The sequence below is a fragment of the Protopterus annectens genome, chromosome 7.part0, assembly GCF_019279795.1.
Source record: "Protopterus annectens isolate FY-2018-M chromosome 7.part0, PAN1.0, whole genome shotgun sequence".
Lineage (NCBI taxonomy): Eukaryota > Metazoa > Chordata > Ceratodontiformes > Protopteridae > Protopterus > Protopterus annectens.
In genome coordinates this window covers 1,192,963,710-1,192,986,384 of record NC_056739.1, presented here as the reverse complement: position 1 = coordinate 1,192,986,384, position 22,675 = coordinate 1,192,963,710, and the positions used below count along the sequence as shown (strand labels likewise).

General features: G+C 42.0%; 1 protein-coding gene across 1 annotated transcript in view; it reads right to left on the bottom strand.

The window, feature by feature from the left end:
• Window positions 1-906: 906 nt before the first annotated feature.
• Window positions 907-22,675, bottom strand: part of SAXO2 (stabilizer of axonemal microtubules 2) — a 383,885-nt gene continuing 362,116 nt past the window's right edge. Inside the window, exon 4 of the mRNA XM_044077804.1 lies at window positions 907-2,008. Coding sequence (XP_043933739.1) covers window positions 1,014-2,008 — 995 coding nt within the window. The 3' untranslated portion in view covers window positions 907-1,013. The remainder of the gene's footprint in view (window positions 2,009-22,675) is intronic.

The window sequence follows — 22,675 nt, the reverse complement described above, 5'->3', positions numbered from 1 at the left end:
AAGGGAGTCCCTAAATTTCAAAGAAGTATCATTAGATGAATTTCAGATAAATTCCACAAGTGGTACTATGGTATTTGCACAGACAAATCAAACACATAAGTTTATAATCCTTAGCAGGTATCTGTCTATTTGTATGTACATTTTACTGGAGGAAATGGGCAATCAGAAAATGAATGAATAAAACTGGATGCACTGGGTAATCAGAAAATGAATGAATGAATACAAATGCTAAACTAGTAACAGTTTTTTTGGATCTGCCAGTGAATTCTCTCAGACGGGAGAGATTTAATCTACCACTACAATTATCTCTTGAAATCTATCATTAAAACAACTTGTCATTTTATTATGCCTCTATAGAATTTTCATGTAGTTCTTCAAGTTTTCTGAGTGATCCTACCAAAATTCCCACTGGAAAGGAATGGGGTCAACCATTTTGATAAAACCAGAGTATAGCTGTGCAATCTAAAAAAAACCCTGTCTGTTACTGTCATTATCCTATCAAAAGTTCTGATGAGTCTGGCATACTACAATGATCCTGATATAAACTTACAGCATCTTTTTTCCCTGGATCCCTCTGTCATCTAGATATTTATTTAGCCAAACCTATAAAATGGTTTCCACTTATTCATCGGTGTCCTATACATAATTTTTGTGAAATATTATTTTCATTATAGTAGTAATGCAGTGTATTACTACGGGTAAATTGTATATTTTTTTCTAAATCTCATGTGTGATCTTTGTAAAGACAGAAGGGATTATTGTGGTAATTTGATTTGATAGTTTTGATTCAATATACGAAGATGAAGCATATGTAAGATCATATCAAAATTATGCTTAAATACTGTGCATGGAATATCTTACTTCTAAAAACACTGTATAGAAAACCATATATTGTGTTTCATTAAAAGATCTTGAAATTATGCATTGTATTTTTCCCCAGAAAATGAGGTCACAAGAATTAATTTAAAATTTGGTTTTATAACTGTAATCAGAGAAAAACATTTTAATAAAAGTTATGACATCACAATTACTTCCTTGGGAACATGAACTCCATTTGCTACAAGAGATGTATTTATTTCTGCTTCAGGAACCTTCCGGAAGATCTTGTGCCCCTGTATATCGGTGTTTTCAAAGACATAACCTAGAGGACTTGGGAAGCTTGCAGGACAGATGTCCATCATCTTAGGTGTATATTCTGTGCGATATATAGTCCCATCATCAAAAGGAACCATACTTTGTCGTACAGCATTTACAGGTTTGAAGCTTTTAACTGGACTGATCCCATGTGGAACATAATGAGACTGGAAAGTTGTCATTCCATCAAATTTTCCAGATGGTCTTGGAATCTCTTCACGCAGTTTACTTTTTTCTTGTCTATACATTTCCCAAGCCTTGTAATCTTCTTTCATGGTGGTATTTCCTTGAAATGGAGCATTGTTTTTTTTACTTTGAGAAACAGGTTTTATTGGTGAAGCCATAGATACTTTATGAGGCACATAATCTATCCGAGTTGTAGTATTTAAATCTATCTTGCCATCAGGGCCAACATACTCTGCCTGCTTATGAACAAAAGGCAAAGAGACTTCCCATGGCTGATAACGATCACGGAACTCAGTGATGCCATCAAAGCGTGAATCTGTTGCAACTTTGGTGTGCTCTGGTTTGAAGCTTTTGACAGGGTCTAGATATTGCCCCTTATAATCTCGCTGATGAACGGTAAGATCATCAAAAGGCTGACTAGAAGGCTTGTAAACTTGTTTAGGCCTGCTAAACTTTGGTTCAAGTGGATGCTGCACATAGGAAATACGATGGCTTGTGACACCATCAAATGGGACTTGTGATAGCCTAGCAATGTTAGGTGGCTTAAAATTTCCTGTAGAAACTAGACCTTTGGGACTAAAGTCATCCTGGAATGTTGTAGGATTTCCAAATATAACAGCAGGAGGTTGATAATCATAATCTGGTTTAACAAGTTGCCTCTTCTGGAGATCCCATGCCCTATAATCATCTTGAAAAGAGAAAATTAGAATATTATATTTTAAAATACTGTGGTTAAATGTAATATAGTTTGTATCTACACTGTTTAAAATACAATAGTTGTTAATCTGATATCATATTTGAGATTTATATACAAACATTATTCAAATGCAACAAAATGTATCATTTCATTTCTAAGTTCTCTCCAATATATACCAACCTAAGGCAATGCAATCTAAACAAGCTAGAGACCTGCTACAACAAAATTGCCAAATTCGCCACAGGGGCATCCTACCGTGGTCACCACTGTCTCTCACTTGCTGAAATGGGCTGGCTTGAACTCCCTCACCTCCTTCAATGGTATCAACTCTCACTCGCCCACAAACTAGTAAACCATCCACTAAATGTCCCATCCCTCCAGAATCTACTCCAACACTATCGCACCACCAGACCACTAAGATCCAGCAACAAAAATCACTTGCAGATCACTAAAGCCAATAACTCTGCTAGTGAAGCACTATTCTCTTGCACCATAGCCAAATTATGGAACTCCCTCCCACCTACAATTACCTCCATACCATCATGCACCCACTTCAAAACTTTACTAAAAGCGCACTTAAAAACATGCTGGCTATGCCCTTGCAACTCCCACTCTAATATCACCCACCCCATCCAACCACTACCTTTCTTTCCACTCCACTAATTACCTTGATTATAGCAAGCTCAGATGCTCATAAGCCTAGTACTTATTATACAGCAGGAACTTCTTATTGTAACATTTGTTAATGTCTATTATGTACTTCACAGATAAAGATTCTAGTTGTCTACTGATGTACTATGTTCTTCATCTGTAAATATGTTGTAAGTAATTGCTATGTTAAATTGTTAGTCGCTATGTAATCCAATGTAACTACTGTCTGTTTATTTTAACTGTGGAGCTTTTCTCCCCGGGCCTCCGCTGAAAATGGACCTACATCCAGTCAGACACTCCCGGTCAACAAATGTAAATAAATAAATAAAAGTTATTAAGAATATGAACAGCAAAATAAAGCATAAAATATATCAAATAAGGCACTAGTAAAAAAAATGACATTTCAGTAATAAAGAAACATAAAGTAAAAAGCAATCTACTGGAAAAGTAAAACAAGAAAGCAAAATTTTTCATTCAAAACAAGAACATAATGTAAACCCAAAATACTAAATTCTCTTAACAATATATACAAATTTTGGCACAATTTAAAAAGAATGCAAACAAACCATCTACCTTCCAAACTTCATTAATAACAATGTCAGCATTACCTCCAATATGTACATCTATAAGTTTACTATCATTATTACAACTCACATGCGCTCGAGTCATCCTATGACTGACATACTTCTGTGAAAGTCGGACTGCTGAATATCGGTAACCCAACATAAACACTGAACCTAGAAACTCCCTACTGTTATGGACCCAAGAACAAGTGTTACCATGGGTCCAGAAGGGGGGTAATTTGGACAGTCAGAAATGTCGGTGTTCGGCATTCCACCATTTGCGATGTAGGGCATCGCGCAGCTGGACTCGACCACCTGTGCATCAGAATAATGATAGTAAACCATATGTATATCTATATCTATATATATATTTATATCTACATATATATATATCTATCTATATATATATATATATATATATATATATATATATATAGAGAGAGAGAGAGCACAGCTAGCTCACGTCTTGCTCATATATTACATTTGCACCATTTCTAATTTTGTGAATAGCTTATCTGGAATTAAGGCACTTTATTTGCTTTGACATAGGTCTGGTTGTGTGGACCATCACACAACTATAATACAACATTCACACTACCTTCCCTGGCAGTAGAAGGCAATCATTAAGCTCCAGTGGGCACTGTAGATCCCTTACCCAGTGACTGCATGGCCCACTTCTCTCATACCTCTCAACCTCTTAGAGTAAAAAATCTGAACAAAGCGATGGGGGGACAAATAAGGACAGATTTTAAATGTTGCTGTTACAAACTTAGAAAGTTGATAGAATAATAGGTTTTGCATTAGCATGAATTTTCTGAAGGATGTGGAGTCTTAAACTCAAATGTTTGTCATTATTTAATAACTTCAATCCTCAGCTATTTGCCAGAAAGGTACAGATTTTAGGAGGAACACACCAAAAATATGAGTAAAAAATCTGGACATTCTGTGAAAATCTGTACGGTTCAAAGGTATGACTTCACTATGTTGTGCATTACTATATAGAAGAGTCATGTAAACGTAACTGTACTATTCATAAGGAAACGACTACTCTTATTACTTGTTCTGACAGTTCCTAACCTCATCTCTACTACTCAACATAGCTTCCTATCTGTAGAAAAATGGATAACCAACAACCAACTAATTCTAAATCCCCAAAACACAAAGCTACTACTCTTTTTTTTTTTTCCAAAAACCCTCTCTAACCTCAAATCAGCCTTCACCATTTCTTCTCTCAACAATACCATCATGCAACCGGACCCACATACTAAACTTCTTGGTGTTATTATAGATGACCTCAATTAAAATTTGATACCCATATTCAGCACTGTATTAAAAAGACCTTTCAAAAACTTGGCCACTATACAGACATAAAAAATACCTACCCCCTTACTCTAGGCAGAAACTAGCTCAGGCCTGCCTCCTTCTGTGTCTACTTTATGCCTCCCCCATCTTTTCACGTCTACAGTCAATCCTTTTGGCTAAACTCTGTCAATCATACTATAGTGTTGCAAGATTTCCTAGTAACCACTCCCATAAATCTCATCACTGCCATGCACTAAAACAACTCCAGTGGCTTGACTTCCACCAGCACTTGCTTCACTCCCAGCTACAAATGACTCATACTCTACTCTTAAAACCCCTTTCTTGTCCTGCTCTATCATCACTAATATCACATTATATCCCTACCAGAACTCTTCACAGCTCTGACCAGCTCCTTCTGGACACCTATAAACCAAACAAAGACATTGGTAAACTTCTTTACAAATATAGTATTTCTCATGCATGGAACAAACTCCTCCTTAACATCCGAATAATTTCTAACATAAATCTCTTTAAATACAAACTTGAAACTTTTCTCCTAAATGTCAACACCTATCACTCCAATGATCCCACTTAAATCCTACCTTACCACATTATTACCTCTCACACTTTTAACACCCACCTATTGCAAGTGTCTTATCTCACTGGCATCTCTTTTTGTTGATAAAAAAATAAAAATTTCTAACTTTTGTACTGCATGTTGTGCACATTATTGTAATGTTTATGTCAATTTCATTCTCAGGTCTTTTGTACATTTCTAATGTTCTCATGCAAATCACATTATTGTATTGTTTGCATACAACTTCATTGTCAAATGTTTTTCTTTATGTAATTTTGTAATAACTGTCTGCGGCTTTTCTCCTCAGGTCTTCACTGAAAAGAGGCCACTGGCTCAGTTGGACTAACCCTGTTAACAAATGGCAAATACATAAATAAATAATTATAAGAATCAATCACATTAGGTTAGAAAAGCTTGAGAAGAAAGACTGGAAAATCAATTTACAAGAGAACAATGAGAGGACATATGTATGACTCTCATTTATGCAACACAGACCAGAAGTTTAGGATTTTTGTTTGGAAGAAATTGCATAGGTATTTTTATGCCCCAACTAGACTGCAAAGAAATTTTCTTCAGTTAGATAGCAAATGTTGAAGGTGTCATGGGGAAGAATGAAATAACTGGGAACATATGTTTTGGGTGTATAATGAGTTAGCAGATTTTTAAAATTCTCCACAGAGAAATATCGGGTGAGAAAATGGGTGTAACTAAGGAAAAATCCCGCCCCCACCCCCAATTAGGGAAACCACTGTAAAAAACTTCTCCAAAGCCAACTTCACACTTCTTAAGACAGAAGTGGCAAACTTCATGACACCCATGCAGACGGACAATAGAGGTACGACTGCTGAATCCTACACAAATGCACTTTATAAGCACTTACATGAGTGCATGGATCATGCTATCCCTAATAGAACCAAGATGCTATCCTCCAAAAAAAGGAAGCCAATCTGGTGGTCCTCTGCCATAAACAAACTCTACAACAAAAGAAAGAAACTGTTGAAAAAAAGAGTACAATCCCATGACTGGAGTAACGCCCTGGTCAACCTCAGTAAGAAGCTGAGATCCCTCATAAAATCCTCCAAAGCTAGTTACGAAAACAAAATTGCCACTGACTCTAAAGACAACCACAAAGCATTCTATAGCTATGTCATGAATCTCAATGGCAACAAACAGATCTGCTCTGAGTTAAAGCACAATGGCACTAAATATACAGAACCAACTGATATTGCCAACATCCTGGCAGATAGGTTCAGTGCTAACTTTACCCCCCTCTCACCCCCTAGAGGGCCCATCTCTATACCAGAAGAATGCAAAGTTCCTGTAATCATGGCTGCACAGGTAAAAAACACACTCTCCAAAGCCAAGAACACAGCATCCATGGGACCTGACAATATCCCAGGCTGCATTCTACATGAACTACAGAATGAATTGGCACCCTACCAAAGTACCATGTTCAGTCATAGCATCACCTCAGGCTTTGTGCCCACTGAATGGCACACCGCAATGGTTATCCCACTCTACAAAGGGGGAGCCATGATGGACCCCAGGAACTACCGCCCCATTAGCCTGACAAGCCTGGTCTGCAAGGCCATGGAACGTATCATCATGCAACTCATAAACAAAGACATTGGTAATCTCCAAACTCTGGACTCTACCCAGTTCGGATTTGTAAAAGGCAGATCCTGTCTCCTAAACCTGACTGACGTCTTTGAAGCAGTCACCAAAGCCATAGATGAGGGTAAGGTGGTTCACACAGCTTATCTAGATCTCGCCAAGGCTTTCAACACCATTCCCCACTCTGGAATTATCGATAAGTTCACTAAACTAGGTATAAATCCCTATGTCACAAGATGGGTTGCCAACTGGCTCATGGACAGAACCCACACTGTGAAAGTAGCAGACTCCAAATCCGACTTCAGACCAGTGACAAGTGGAGCACCACAGGGTTCAGTCTTGGGTCCCCTCCTGTTTGGTATCTACTTCTCTGAAGTACAGGCTAACACAGAAGGTCTTTGGCTAACAAAGTTTGCAGATGCCTGCAAACTAGGAGCCATAATCGAAATTCCTAACAATATGGACATACTACAAAAGGGCCTCACTGAGACAAATGCCTGGTGTCAAAGCCATGGCCTGAAGCTCAATGCCAAAAAGTGTATTGTCATCCCCTTTGGTAAAAACTCTGTAACCATGAACTACCACATAGCTGGTAGTCTACTTAATGCCAAAAATGTGATAAGAGACCTTGGGACACAGGTGGACAGTAGTCGCTCCTTTGATAATCACATCGCCACAGTGGTCAGGAAATCCTTCTACGTGGCTCACCTCATCACAAAAGGTTTCTCATCCAGAAAAAAAGAGGTCATTGTTCCCCTCTACCCATCACTCATTAGACCCATTATAGAGTACAACGCTCTTTTTGATATGTACCGCACAAGAAATCTACAACAACTGGAAAGGCCACAGAAATACCTCACAAAGAGGAGTACTAGCCTCAAACAGATGCCCTATGCAGACCGTCTCAAAAAACTCCAGCTTTACTCCATCGCATATCGCCTACTCAGAGGCGATCTCTGCCTAACATACAAAGCTATGTAAAACCCAGAGCTGTTGGACATGCTCCACTTAAAGAAATCCCGATCCCTCTGAGCTACATGCTCTAGGGACCTAAACCTTGTCACCACAATAAACAGAACATGCTGGAGGGATAGATTCCTGTCACAGAGACTTCCCATACTCTGGAACAGACTACCTATTTATGTCAAACAGAGCTTGATGATTGGATGGGAGATAGGAAATTCACCCCGGGGATCACTTCTGTGGCTCTGCTCAACAGGGGCACAGGAAAATAATTTTCTTGGGTGGCGAAAGCCAGGGTACATTTTTGGCTTGGCTTATATAGGCCCTAGGGCCAATAGCCTAGTACCATCCTATGAACCTATAAAAATGACGTTATGTACTTACCATAGCATTTCATGTGAGTTGTTCATCTCGCTTTCATTCTTACAAATGGGCTTGGAGCCAATCACTCGGCTCTGAGTCGGCCGCTTTCACAAGCTCGAGGTTTTCGAGTAGCTCGAGGCCAAGTCCCTATCCCATGATGCTCTATGCCTCACTTCAGATCTAGTTTGCTGATCCCAACAAGAACAATATAAGAAAAACATGAACATTACTCCAGCTGGAGTAAGAAATCCTATAACAAGACCCACCAGACTGCAAAAACTATTACTCATTCTTCAAGAAGCCTGGAGTGGGAAGGCGGGTGGGAATGTAAGAATGAAGGCGAGATGAACAACTCACATGGAACGTTATGGTAAGTACATAACTTCTTTATGTGAAGTTGTTCAATCTCACCGTTCATTCTTACAAATGGGTAGCGTCCCAAGCACCATTCATCCTGGGTGGCTCATGGGAGTATATTCCTGAGGACAGTGGAACCAAAGGAAGCCCTATCCCTGGAGGCCTTATCTACTTTGTAATGCATAATGAAGGTATGTAGCTTAGACCAAGTGGCAGCTGCACATATCGTATCCAATGGCAGTCTAGCCCTATAAGCTGAAGAAGTAGAAACAGCCTTAGTGGAATGTGCTTTCACGCTATGTTACAACGGTTGATTCACAGAAGAATATGTAAATTTTATGCAATCAGTCAACCATTTGGAAAGAGTAACTTTTAACACCGGTAGCCCTTTCTTGGTATCAGCATGAGAGACAAAAAGTTGTTCTGATTTTCTAAATTCTTTTGTTCTATCCAAATAAAATCTGAGTTGTCTGTGAACATCAAGTTTATTGAACATATACTCCAACTTGTTAGAATGGTTACTGAAGAAAGTTGGGAGTTCAATAGTTTCATTTAGATTAGTCTCCAAACATACCTTTGGAAGGAAGGGTTAGTCCGGAGCAACACTCTGTCAGGGTGAAAAATCAAATATGGGGGTTTAATAGATAAGGCCTGAAGTTCGGACACCCTATGTGCTGATGTAATGGCCACCAAGAAGATGGTTTTCCAAGACAGGAATTTTAGTTGGCAGGAGGATGCAGACTCAAATGGAGGAAGAATAATCCTAGATAGAACAAAATTTAGATTCCAGGCTGTGAAAGGTTGTCTAGCTGGTGGTCTAAGATGTATGGTTCCTTTTAAGAAGGCTGTACATAATCTGTGAGACATAAGATTAGAACCTTCTGATCCGAGGTGAAAATTTGAAATTGCAGCACCTTCATTAAAAAGCTTAGTCAAGAACTCTAAAATGCTAGCAATTGGGGCAATGTATGGGTCAATATCATTTTAAGAAGCCCAGAAAGCAAACCACTTCCATTTGCTGGCATATAACTTTCTGGTTAAAGCTTTATGTGAGGATACAAGGATATGCTGCACCTCCAAGGAAAGATTGTGGGACCTGGCTATGTTGGAAATTAGAGCAGCCAAGCTGTCAATTTGAGGGAATGAAGTGAAGGATGAAGAGCCCCTGATGAATGTGTCAGCAGATCTAGAACTGGGTCCAGAATCCAAGGTTTCTCTAGTTGGTAGAGTCGAAGGAAGGGGAACCAAATCTGTCAAGGCCAATATGGGGCTATCAGAATTACAGTCCTTTCCAAGGCTTTGGCTTTCTGCAAAAATTTTGGAATCAGGGGAATGGGTGGAAATGCATATAGGAGTCCCAGGGGCCAAACGTGTATGAGAGAATCCCTTGGGTTTTCCCCGTGTGGGGGATTCAGGGCAAAGTAGCTTCTGCATTTGGTATTCATGGGGATGCAAACAGGTCACAGCAAGGCTGGTCCCATCTGTGGAAAATCATTTCCGCTACGTCATCTTTGAGAGACCACTCATGCGGTATCAGAATGGCTCTGCTTAGTTTGTCCACGATCAAGTTGGGTTTCCCCGGGATGTGCATCGCTGTCAGAAAATGCCCGGTGGATATTGCCCACTGCCATACTCTTAAGGCTTCTCAACACAGGGGGTAAGACTTGGTTCCCCCTTGCTTGTTGATATACCAGACTACTGACATGTTGTCCATCTGAATCGCAATTGTTCCCAGAGGAAGAGAGTCTTGGAAGTACTGCAACGCCAAAAGTACTGCTCTCATCTCCAGGACATTGATGTGCAATTGTGACTTTGCCTCTGACCAGGTGCCTTGGATTGTTCTTCCCTGAAAAAGCCTCCCCACCCTATCAGAGAAGCGTCCGTGGTGACCATGGCTGATGGAGGGGAAAGAACAAATGGATGACCTACTGTTTCATGATGGCTGGTCAACCAACATTGAAGATCCTTTTCGCATGAATCTGTAATCATTATCATGAATGACATCGGAAGTTGTTGGTAAGACCACTGGGTGAAGAGTAACCACTGAAGTATTCTCATGTGCATATGCCCTAGAGGAACTGCTATGAGAGTTTCATCACTTGAGAGGCTGGTACTTTTTTTGTGTGTCAGAATGTCTGATGCCTGTTGTTGAAGTGTGACTATTCTTTCCAGTGGCAATTTTACCATGGTGGTGGTGGTGTCTAAATCTACTCTGATAAAGGAGATATGCTGCAATGGTGACAATGACTCCACGTGGGCCAGCAGAGTAATCCAGGCTGCAGAGAGCTGAATAAGCGACTTTTCTTGATACTAAGTATAATTTTTGTTGCTTTCCACATCTGAATACCTAGCAACTGTATTTCGCCTGCCTTTCTGTTACATTGAAGCTGTTTTTACTGCATTTAACTTAATATTGCACTTGGAATCCTTGTTTGTTACTATTTGACTGTATTTGTAGCAAATTCTTCTGTGTAAGCTGTAGTAGCTGATTCATAGCATTTATAAGTGTTTGCTGTACCTGTTTCTGCCTGTTTTGTGAAAAAAAAAAAAGAAAAAATATCTCTTGTTTTTCCTGCTTTACTAGTTTAGTCCAGTTTCAGAGTTGCTGATTCCTGGGCTTTGGTTGTAGTTCCTGTGTACTGTTTCCTTGCCTTATTTGGGGAAGGGAAGCTACCTTGCTTTCCTGCTTTACTAGTTTAGTCCAGTTTCAGAGTTGCTGATTCCTGGGCTTTGGTTGTAGTTCCTGTGTACTGCTTCCTTGCCTTATTTGGGGGAAGGGAAGCTACCTTGCTTACCAGTGGGAGTGGGAAGCATTGAGCTGCCTTTTGTCCAGTTTTGTGAGGTTTCAGCCAGTAACTAGTAGTTTATTGGTCGTTTTGGGCCAGTTTCTAGCTTTTTCCAGCCCCTGGTATAAAACTTTCAGCTTGTACCTACTAAGCACAGACTCCACGTGGGCCAGCAGAGTAATCCAGGCTGCAGAGAGCTGAATAAGCGACTTTTCTTGATACTAAGTATATTTTTTGTTGCTTTCCACATCTGAATACCTAGCAACTGTATTTCGCCTGCCTTTCTGTTACATTGAAGCTGTTTTTACTGCATTTAACTTAATATTGCACTTGGAATCCTTGTTTGTTACTGTTTGACTGTATTTGTAGCAAATTCTTCTGTGTAAGCTGTAGTAGCTGATTCATAGCATTTATAAGTGTTTGCTGTACCTGTTTCTGCCTGTTTTGTGAAAAAAAGAAAAAAAGAAAAAAATATCTCTTGTTTTTCCTGCTTTACTAGTTTAGTCCAGTTTCAGAGTTGCTGATTCCTGGGCTTTGGTTGTAGTTCCTGTGTACTGTTTCCTTGCCTTATTTGGGGGAAGGGAAGCTACCTTGCTTACCAGTGGGAGTGGGAAGCATTGAGCTGCCTTTTGTCCAGTTTTGTGAGGTTTCAGCCAGTAACTAGAGGTTTATTGGTCGTTTTGGGCCAGTTTCTAGCTTTTTCCAGCCCCCTGGTATAAAACTTTCAGCTTGTACCTACTCAGCACAGACTCCACGTGGGCCAGCAGAGTAATCCAGGCTGCAGAGAGCTGAATAAGCGACTTTTCTTGATACTAAGTATAATTTTTGTTGCTTTCCACATCTGAATACCTAGCAACTGTATTTCGCCTGCCTTTCTGTTACATTGAAGCTGTTTTACTGCATTTAACTTAATATTGCACTTGGAATCCTTGTTTGTTACTATTTGACTGTATTTGTAGCAAATTCTTCTGTGTAAGCTGTAGTAGCTGATTCATAGCATTTATAAGTGTTCGCTGTACCTGTTTCTGCCTGTTTTGTGAAAAAAAGAAAAAAAAGAAAAATATCTCTTGTTTTTCCTGCTTTACTAGTTTAGTCCAGTTTCAGAGTTGCTGATTCCTGGGCTTTGGTTGTAGTTCCTGTGTACTGTTTCCTTGCCTTATTTGGTGGAAGGGAAGCTACCTTGCTTTCCTGCTTTACTAGTTTAGTCCAGTTTCAGAGTTGCTGATTCCTGGGCTTTGGTTGTAGTTCCTGTGTACTGCTTCCTTGCCTTATTTGGGGGAAGGGAAGCTACCTTGCTTACCAGTGGGAGTGGGAAGCATTGAGCTGCCTTTTGTCCAGTTTTGTGAGGTTTCAGCCAGTAACTAGTAGTTTATTGGTCGTTTTGGGCCAGTTTCTAGCTTTTTCCAGCCCCCTGGTATAAAACTTTCAGCTTGTACCTACTAAGCACAGACTCCACGTGGGCCAGCAGAGTAATCCAGGCTGCAGAGAGCTGAATAAGCGACTTTTCTTGATACTAAGTATAGTTTTGTTGCTTTCCACATCTGAATACCTAGCAACTGTATTTCGCCTGCCTTTCTGTTACATTGAAGCTGTTTTTACTGCATTTAACTTAATATTGCACTTGGAATCCTTGTTTGTTACTGTTTGACTGTATTTGTAGCAAATTCTTCTGTGTAAGCTGTAGTAGCTGATTCATAGCATTTATAAGTGTTTGCTGTACCTGTTTCTGCCTGTTTTGTGAAAAAAAGAAAAAAAAAGAAAAATATCTCTTGTTTTCCTGCTTTACTAGTTTAGTCCAGTTTCAGAGTTGCTGATTCCTGGGCTTTGGTTGTAGTTCCTGTGTACTGTTTCCTTGCCTTATTTGGGGAAGGGAAGCTACCTTGCTTACCAGTGGGAGTGGGAAGCATTGAGCTGCCTTTTGTCCAGTTTTGTGAGGTTTCAGCCAGTAACTAGAGGTTTATTGGTCGTTTTGGGCCAGTTTCTAGCTTTTTCCAGCCCCCTGGTATAAAACTTTCAGCTTGTACCTACTCAGCACAGACTCCACGTGGGCCAGCAGAGTAATCCAGGCTGCAGAGAGCTGAATAAGCGACTTTTCTTGATACTAAGTATAATTTTTGTTGCTTTCCACATCTGAATACCTAGCAACTGTATTTCGCCTGCCTTTCTGTTACATTGAAGCTGTTTTTACTGCATTTAACTTAATATTGCACTTGGAATCCTTGTTTGTTACTATTTGACTGTATTTGTAGCAAATTCTTCTGTGTAAGCTGTAGTAGCTGATTCATAGCATTTATAAGTGTTCGCTGTACCTGTTTCTGCCTGTTTTGTGAAAAAAAGAAAAAAAAAAAATATCTCTTGTTTTTCCTGCTTTACTAGTTTAGTCCAGTTTCAGAGTTGCTGATTCCTGGGCTTTGGTTGTAGTTCCTGTGTACTGTTTCCTTGCCTTATTTGGGGAAGGAAGCTACCTTGCTTTCCTGCTTTACTAGTTTAGTCCAGTTTCAGAGTTGCTGATTCCTGGGCTTTGGTTGTAGTTCCTGTGTACTGCTTCCTTGCCTTATTTGGGGGAAGGGAAGCTACCTTGCTTACCAGTGGGAGTGGGAAGCATTGAGCTGCCTTTTTTCCAGTTTTGTGAGGTTTCAGCCAGTAACTAGTAGTTTATTGGTCGTTTTGGGCCAGTGTCTAGCTTTTGCCAGCCCCCTGGTATAAAACTTTCAGCTTGTACCTACTCAGCACAGACTCCACGTGGGCCAGCAGAGTAATCCAGGCTGCAGAGAGCTGAATAAGCGACTTTTCTTGATACTAAGTATAATTTTTGTTGCTTTCCACATCTGAATACCTAGCAACTGTATTTCGCCTGCCTTTCTGTTACATTGAAGCTGTTTTACTGCATTTAACTTAATATTGCACTTGGAATCCTTGTTTGTTACTATTTGACTGTATTTGTAGCAAATTCTTCTGTGTAAGCTGTAGTAGCTGATTCATAGCATTTATAAGTGTTCGCTGTACCTGTTTCTGCCTGTTTTGTGAAAAAAAAAAAAAAATATCTCTTGTTTTTCCTGCTTTACTAGTTTAGTCCAGTTTCAGAGTTGCTGATTCCTGGGCTTTGGTTGTAGTTCCTGTGTACTGTTTCCTTGCCTTATTTGGGGAAGGGAGGCTACCTTGCTTTCCTGCTTTACTAGTTTAGTCCAGTTTCAGAGTTGCTGATTCCTGGGCTTTGGTTGTAGTTCCTGTGTACTGTTTCCTTGCCTTATTTGGGGAAGGGAAGCTACCTTGCATACCAGTGGGAGTGGGAAGCATTGAGCTGCCTTTTGTCCAGTTTTGTGAGGTTTCAGCCAGTAACTAGTAGTTTATTGGTCGTTTTGGGCCAGTTTCTAGCTTTTTCCAGCCCCCTGGTATAAACGCTAAACGCGTTAGCTGATTTAGAGCGATTTAGCGAGCTGCCACTGTTGCACACTAGGGCAGTGCCGGTTAAGCAGGTTTAAACTATTCGGGCTACCTAAAGTCCACTCTTCAAATTTTCCCTTAAAACTACCTTCCTCGAACTATACTACTGATCAAATCAGCGTATCCTATAACTAAAAAGATCAACTCTACTTGACTCCAAGTAGACTATTCTCTATCTATTAAACCTAGCACTTGCTCCTACAGTACTTATTACCTTGATACGGCACTCTTGTCATAGATAGTACCCCAAAAGGCAACCCCCATTTCTCGGTCACCCACGTCCCCGGAATCTTTTTTAAAGTTTTCGTCTACCCTTCTAGCATGTCGAGGGATCAGTTGCTAGTGTCCTCTCCTGCTCAGCTGGTGAACCTGGGAATATTGAGGCAATGTTTCAATTGCCTCATGTACACAGACAACCCTTTCCTCCTCCCACAAAACACAAATACATGCGAGAGATGCAACTATACGGCCAAACTGGAGGCTGAGCTCTCTCAACATAGGACTGGCAAGACCAGTCAGGAGGAGAAGGTTACCACACACACTATAGACCCAGTCTCACATAGTACCATTACAACCTCAAATCATACACATAAACACACAAAGACATACTCGGAGGCTCTGATCAAAATCTACCAAAACAGCAGAGGCCACCAAAGCAGACACCCAAACAACCACCACCTCAGAACACAACACCCGCAACACATAGACCTCACAGTCAGAGTGTCAAACAGTCACAGCCCTTAAGGCCAAACACAATGCCAGACACACTAGTCATTGGTGACTCCATAGTCAGACACACTGATGTCCCGCTCACCAGACTGAGTAAGGAGAAGGTCACAGTAAGCTGCCTGTCGGGCGCTAGAATCCGCCACATAATGCAAGCACTCAGGTCTCTCAACAGCAGGTACAAATATGACTCAGTCATTGTCCACGCTGGTGTAAACGACCTGAGACGCACCTCCTTGGACTACATGAAAAGAGACATTGAGGAGCTCTCTGATTATGTAGCCCAGGCAGGTATGACCCTGACCTTGAGCAGTATCCTACCTTCACCAAGAATGATGCCACAATACAGAGATAAGATGATCAGCTTTAACAATTGGCTTAAACACTGGTGTCATTCAAAGGGGATCCAGTATCTGTCTGCCTGGGATGACATGCTGGACAAGCCACGCTGCTTCAAGGGACGGCTTGCACCTGTCACCCTGGGATTCCGGATATTGGCAAAGGCTCTTGCCACCCCATAGTGCCTTTTTAGGCAAGGCTCAAATTCTAAACCTACCACCCTAGAACACAAAAAGGAAAAAACTAAGGGTAATGCTGCTTAATGCCAGAAGTCTAAATCTCAAAATGCACGCACTCGAGGCCCTTCTCAGTATGGAGAACATCGATGTCTGTGCTGTGACAGAAACCTGGTTCAAGGCTCCTGAGAGCACCCCAGCGCTATCAGGTTTTACCTCATATCATGCGTTCCGCCCCAAAATCCGGACAATACCAAGAAAGGAGGGGGGGTATCCATATTCATCAAGGACACCCACACCTCAAGACTGGTGGCAACGCACGATGCATCGGAGACCATCCAGGTGCAATTAACCATAGGCAAGACTGCTCTGCAAATTGTAGCATGTTACAGGCCACCCTCACAAACTCAGGAAACTCACATGGCCTTCCTGAAAACACTAGAGGGGATAAATGTATCACCAAACACCATCATACTAGGTGACTTCAATTACCCTAATATAGACTGGGAACACTCCTCAAGCCCAAACACCCTAGCCCAAAAGTTCCTGGAATTCATAAACTCAAATGCCATGGAACAACTAGTCACCATCCCCACAAGAGGAGATAACATACTTGATCTCATCATCACGAACATGGGAGCACAATGTTCAACACGGACGTATACCCCTCACTGGTGAGATCAGATCACAAACTAATCTCGCTGGAGGTCCTCATCCCAACCCCACCTGAAATAAAAAAGACCACAGTAAAGAACTTCTCAAAAGCCGACTTCACACTGCTAAAGACTAGTGTGGTCTCCTTTCAGGCCCCGAGCCGGGAAAACAATACTCAAGCCGCTGAATCACTTACAAACGCCTTCTACCAGCACCTGCAGGACTGCATGGATAAGGCAATCCCAAGCAAAACAAAGACTCTTTGTACCAAAGGCAAGCGTCCAGTCTGGTGGACCCCAGCCATAAACAAACTCTACAACAAAAGGAGGAAGCTACTACAAGATAGAGCAAAATCCTTAAAAGGTAAGACACCCTTGATCACTATAAGTAAAAACTAAGAGCTCTCATAAAATCATCCAAAGCAAATTTCGAGAGAAAAATAGCTAAAGACTCAAAAGACAATCATAAGGCCTTCTTTAGCTATGTTAGAAACCTAGGAGGAAACTCCCAGATATGCTCAGAACTAGTTCAAAATGATGTGAAGATTACTGATCCTACAGACATTGCCAACATACTGGCTGACAGGTTCAGTGCAAACTTCTCCCCCCAAAGGAGAGATATCTATACCAAATGAGTGCAGCCCCCAAACATCTCCAGCGCCCAAGTGAGAACTGCTCTCTCCAAAGCAAAAACACAGCATCCATGGGACCCGATGGTGTCCCGGCTGTGTGCTCCACGAACTCAATGAGGAATTAAACCCACAGCTAGGACAGCTGTTTAATCAAAGTCTTACCTCTGGATACGCACTCCAGGAGTGGCGCACTGCAACTGTGGTCCCACTTCACAAAGGCGGTGCCTCCACAGACCCTGGAAATTACCGCCCATTAGCTTGACAAGCCTTATCTGCAAAGCCATGGAGAGGATCATAATGGACCTCATAAATAAAGACATAGGGAATTTGCAGACTTTGGATCCAACCCAGTTTGGCTTTGTCAAAGGCAGATCATGCCTTTTAAACTTGGTTGACTTTTGAAACAGTCACCAAAGCCATTGATGAGGGAAAGGCGTCCATACAGCCTACCTCGATCTGGCTAAGGCCTTCGATACAATACCCCACTCGGGTATCATTGAAAAACTCATCAGCTTAAATGTTAACCCATACATCACAAGATGGGTTGCAAACTGGCTGAGTGACAGAACCCACAGTGTCAGAGTTGCTGGCGCCATGTCAGACTCAAAGCCTGTCACAAGTGGTGTCCCACAGGGCTCAGTCCTGGGCCCACTCTTGTTTGGCATCTACTTTTCCAAGTACAAGCAAACACAGGAGGGTTATGGCTGACAAAGTTTGCAGATGACTGCAAACTGGGCGCCATAGTAGAAAACACATCTTACACAGATATCCTTCAGAAGGGTCTCACAGAAACGAATAACTGGTGCCAGAGCCACGGCCTAAAGTTAAATGCCAAAAAATGCATAGTCATACCCTTCGGGAAAAACAAGGTTACCCCTAGCTACCAAATAGGTGGCAATCCACTGAGCACAGAAGAAGTTATCAGGGACCTGGGGACCCAGGTTGATAGTAGTCTGTCATTCGACACCCATGTAGCTAAAGTAGTTAGGAAGTCCTTCTACATTGCCCACCTTATCATGAAGGGATTCTCATCTAGATCAAGGGAGGTCATAGTCTCCCTTTACTCATCACTCATCAGACCAATGATTGAGTACAATGCCCCATTCGGAATGTATCTGACCCGACACTTGCAGCAGCTGGAGAGGCCACAAAAGTTCCTCACCAAAAGGATAAAGGGTCTCAAAAATCTGTCCTATGCTGCCCGACTGAAAGAACTCCAGCTCTATTCAGTCGCCACCGCTTGCTCAGAGGTGACCTTTGCCTAACATACAAGGCCATGTCAAACCCAGATTTGATGAATATGCTTCACCTCAAAAAATCTAGATCCATCAGAGCCACAAGGGCGGGAGACTTAAACCTCGACACGGCTATTAATAGGATGTGCTGGAGGGATAGATTCATCACCCAAAGACTCCCTATGCTGTGGAACAAAATCCCGGTACATGTGAGGCAGAGCACCTCGCTGGCCTTGTTCAAGAGAAATCTTGACCAATGGATGGGAGATCGCAGATATACCCCAGGAATTACCTCAGTGTCACTGCTCGACAGAGGCACAGCAAAATAATGGGTATAGTTCCCCATACTAAAGGGGTGGCGTAAGCCACAAGACAATGGGCTAGGCTTATAAATGCCCTCGGGCAGATAGCCTAGTATGAACCTATGAACCTATAATGCAGACTTGTCGAAATTTGTAGTTATTCCTAACTGAGAACACAGATTTGGAGTGTGATTCCTTGATTGAACTAATTGATGCCTGGAGGTGGCGGTGAGGAGCCAGTCATCCAGGTATGGAAACACTCAGAATCCTAGATGCCTCAGGTGAACTGTAACCATTGCCATGCATTTGGTAAACACTCTGGGGACTGTTGTGAGGCCAAAGGGCAATGCTCAGAACTGATAATGACTGGCTCCCAGCTGGAAACGCAGGTGATCTCTGGATGGTCTGGCCATTTTGATATGATAGTACGCATCCTTGAAATCTATAGAGCACATCCAATCGCCCGTTCCTAGAAATGGAAGAATCGATTGAAGCATGACCATCCGGAATTTCTCCTTCTTTACAAAAGTGTTGAGTCTGCTGAGGTCCAAGATGGGCCTCCAGTCCCATGTTTTCTTTGGAGCTAAAAAGAATCTGGAGTAGGTTCTGGATCCTATCTGGCTGCTGGGACTGGCTGGATGACTCTTTTTTCCAGCAGCCTTTGAATCTCTATGGTTGCTTGATCCCTGAGACTGGGTGGAATGTCTGGGATTTTCTTTCGTACAGAGGGAGGTTCTGAGAATGGAATGACATATCCTCTGGTAATAATGCTTTGTATCCAAGAATCTTTTGTAATTTTTAGCCAGGCATCTGGATACAAAGACAAGCGACCCCCGACTGCCTCCAGAGTTGGACAGTCGGGCCTCCTTTCAGGAGCACTGGGAGGGCTTGCCAAAGAACTGATCCCTGTCTCCCTGGTTTTGCGGACCACCTCTGCCACCTGGGTGGTGTCTTCCATTATTACCCCCTCCTCTGCCCCTGGAGGGGGGTTCACTATGTGTGTTCTGAAAGGCTCTTTGGGACTTGCGGAACCACATTTTTCTTCCCTTTTGCCCTTTGGGGTAAGTTCTAGTAAGGGTGGAAAAATGGACTCCTATGGCAGATAGAGTCTTTCCATCTTGTTCAGACGTAGTGAGGGTCTCCTTGACTTTAGAGCCATCAAATGGGGTATTAATGAAGGAAGACTTGAAGGCTTCCGCAAAGGAGCATAAGTGCATCCAGGAATGTCTCCGAAGAGCTTTTGCTGAACCCGCTGCCTGACTCGTGCCATCAGCTGAATAAAAAATGAGTCGCATGGATGTGTTAACTATGGAATTAAGGGTATTGAGCTGGAATGTCACTTTATCAGGAATGCCTTCAGCTGTAATACTCTGTAGAGTATCTCCAAGCTCTTTAAGGAGATCTCATTGAAGTCAGGTAAAGTGTGTCAAATAGTTGAGAGATCGCATAGCAAAAGTCGCTGAACTGAAAATGCATGTCCCATACCTGTCCATAATCCTGGAATCTCTATTAGGAGGATGGACAGTAGAAGAGGTTTCCGACATCTCTTTCTTGGTGGCAGCTGCCACCACCAGGGCACCAACCGGCACTCCTTTGGTAAGAAACATTTTGTCCTGTGGTGATGTAATAAACTTGTTGGGCCTCCGAGGGACAGGTTCCACAGTATCAGGAGACTCCCATGCCCTTCGAGCAACTAAGTCCATTAGTTCATCGAAGGGTGGAGTCACCCAGGAGATGGAGTGTTGAGACCCAAAGGCCTTCAGAAGCACCGACTCATCATCAGTAGGTCTAAAGGACTGCCAGTCACCCCTCTGTCTCAGGATTTCAAGGATATCAGCAAAAGAAATATCCTCCAAGGGGGAGCATGGGGACCCTTCTGACTCCTCTAAATCAGTATGTGATGTGACAGACTCCTGTGGGGAGTCTAAATGCCTCCTCTTGCAGAGCTTCTTCCTGGGAACCTCATCAGCGGGAGCTTCTGGTGAGGTCTCAGTAGAACATGGGTCACCCAATGGGGCTACCTGAGGCTCTGGGTCTCAACGCTTTACAGGGACCTGTGATGTAGATCTAGAAAACAGTAGTTTTGGGGATGAGGAAGTAGGCCCTGATGAAGTGGGTGTCTTAGAAGACATAACTCTTCTCATGGCATCAAAGGCTCCATTGCTCCAACACGAGGAAGTAGTCAGTTCCAAAGAAGATGGCAACCTCCCTGGTGCCGAAACAGTGGGCTCTGACTCAGAGGAAGGAGCCAAACTCATCCATGCCGAAGCTACGAGAGGAAGGATTGGAACAGACCCATCGGTTTGACTCTCCCTCCCAGAGCCGACCGGGGAGTGTCGGCTCCCAGACTCCTCAAATGGCATCAAAGTAGTCTGAATTGATGGAGCCAATGGCACTGGAACGGGCCTCAACTCCAAGGGTTCCACAATCATCAGTTCCACCTCCTCCTGCTCCGAAGGCCCTGCTTGGCTTGGAGGAGAAGGAGTAGACACAGTAGGTAAAGCAGTCTTTGGCTGCAAAACCAGTTGGGCTGGAGCCGACAACAATTTGGCTAGTGTCAGATTTTTGAGGAGCCTCTGCACCACTTGGTCCACATCCACATTGGAGAGGCTCCTCGAAGAATGAGTTGAAGGGATAGATGAAAACACCGACTGTAAAATAGGTGATTTCAAAGTTTTCGGAGACCGGCTCCAAAAAACTAGCTCGGTTCCAAGGACTGTGGAACCGGCGACTGCACCTTCTCAGCAAATTTCGGAGCAGAAGACTTCAGCTCTGAAGAAGCTTTTGAAGATTTGGATCCCTTTGATGATTTTGAAGTCTGGTCGGCCTTGTCAAGAGATTCCTGGAATTCAGGTTTTAACAAACCCCTGTCCACTAGTTTTCTACTGCATTCCAACAAGACCCTGCTGCTAAATGAATGACAAATGGAGTTGTCCTGAAGATGGACTGCCCCCAGACAGTACACACAACTTACATAAAGATCAGTAATCAACATTTTTTGTCCGCACTTGGGGTATTTCTTGAACCCTGACTTTTGTCTCCCTTTTTCTTTCTGATCAGCCATAATGCAATGAAAAACACTATATATCTATGTATATATATATATATATATATATATATATATATATATATATATATATATATATACATATATACTGCCTAGACAACAAACACCACTCTAAGACAAACAGAAACAATATCTAAGCAGTTGAAGAATCTAGAAAACACACACTAGGAAAAACCAGCTAAAGCTTCAAACAGCTATAATTATAAAGTTAACACTTTCAAAAGATAGGGTTAAACTAAAATGCAGCCAATGAAAGGCCTAAGAGCAGCCGCTCTATAAAGACAAAAATTCATCAAAAAAGGACTAAAGACAGTGCCTAAACAATAAGCTAAGGCTAACCAGCAAAGAAACATACTTTTTTAGCACAGAATCTAAAGGTAAATATCTATAATAAATTTCAAAATATGAAATACTGGCCCGAGCTCCACTCTCAACCTCCGATCTGTATCAACAGCAAACTAGATCTGAGGTGAGGCAGAGAGCATCATGGGATAGGGACTTGGCCTTGAGCTACTCGAAAACCTCGAGCTTGTAAAAGTGGCTGACTCAGAGCCGAGGGATCGACTCCAAACTCATTTGTAAGAATGAACGGCGAGATTGAACAACTTCACATTGATTCTTTTGAGCAGGGACACAGGATCTGAATTGATAGACACAGTAATGCCTTGTTAAGTTTAATTCTGGTGGGTGCCAAAAAAGCAATTACTAAAAAATGGAAATCAAAATCTAAACAAACTGTATGAAGTATTGAATATTGTAAAACAGATAAAAACTGTTACAGGAATCTTTGGAAAAGGGAAGGAGTAAATTATGTGGAAATAAATGGAAATTGCGGTAACAATACATGCAGAATAATGTTCTGGAGGAGTGAAATTTAAGGGATGGCAGGAATTGAGCAATTTATGTAA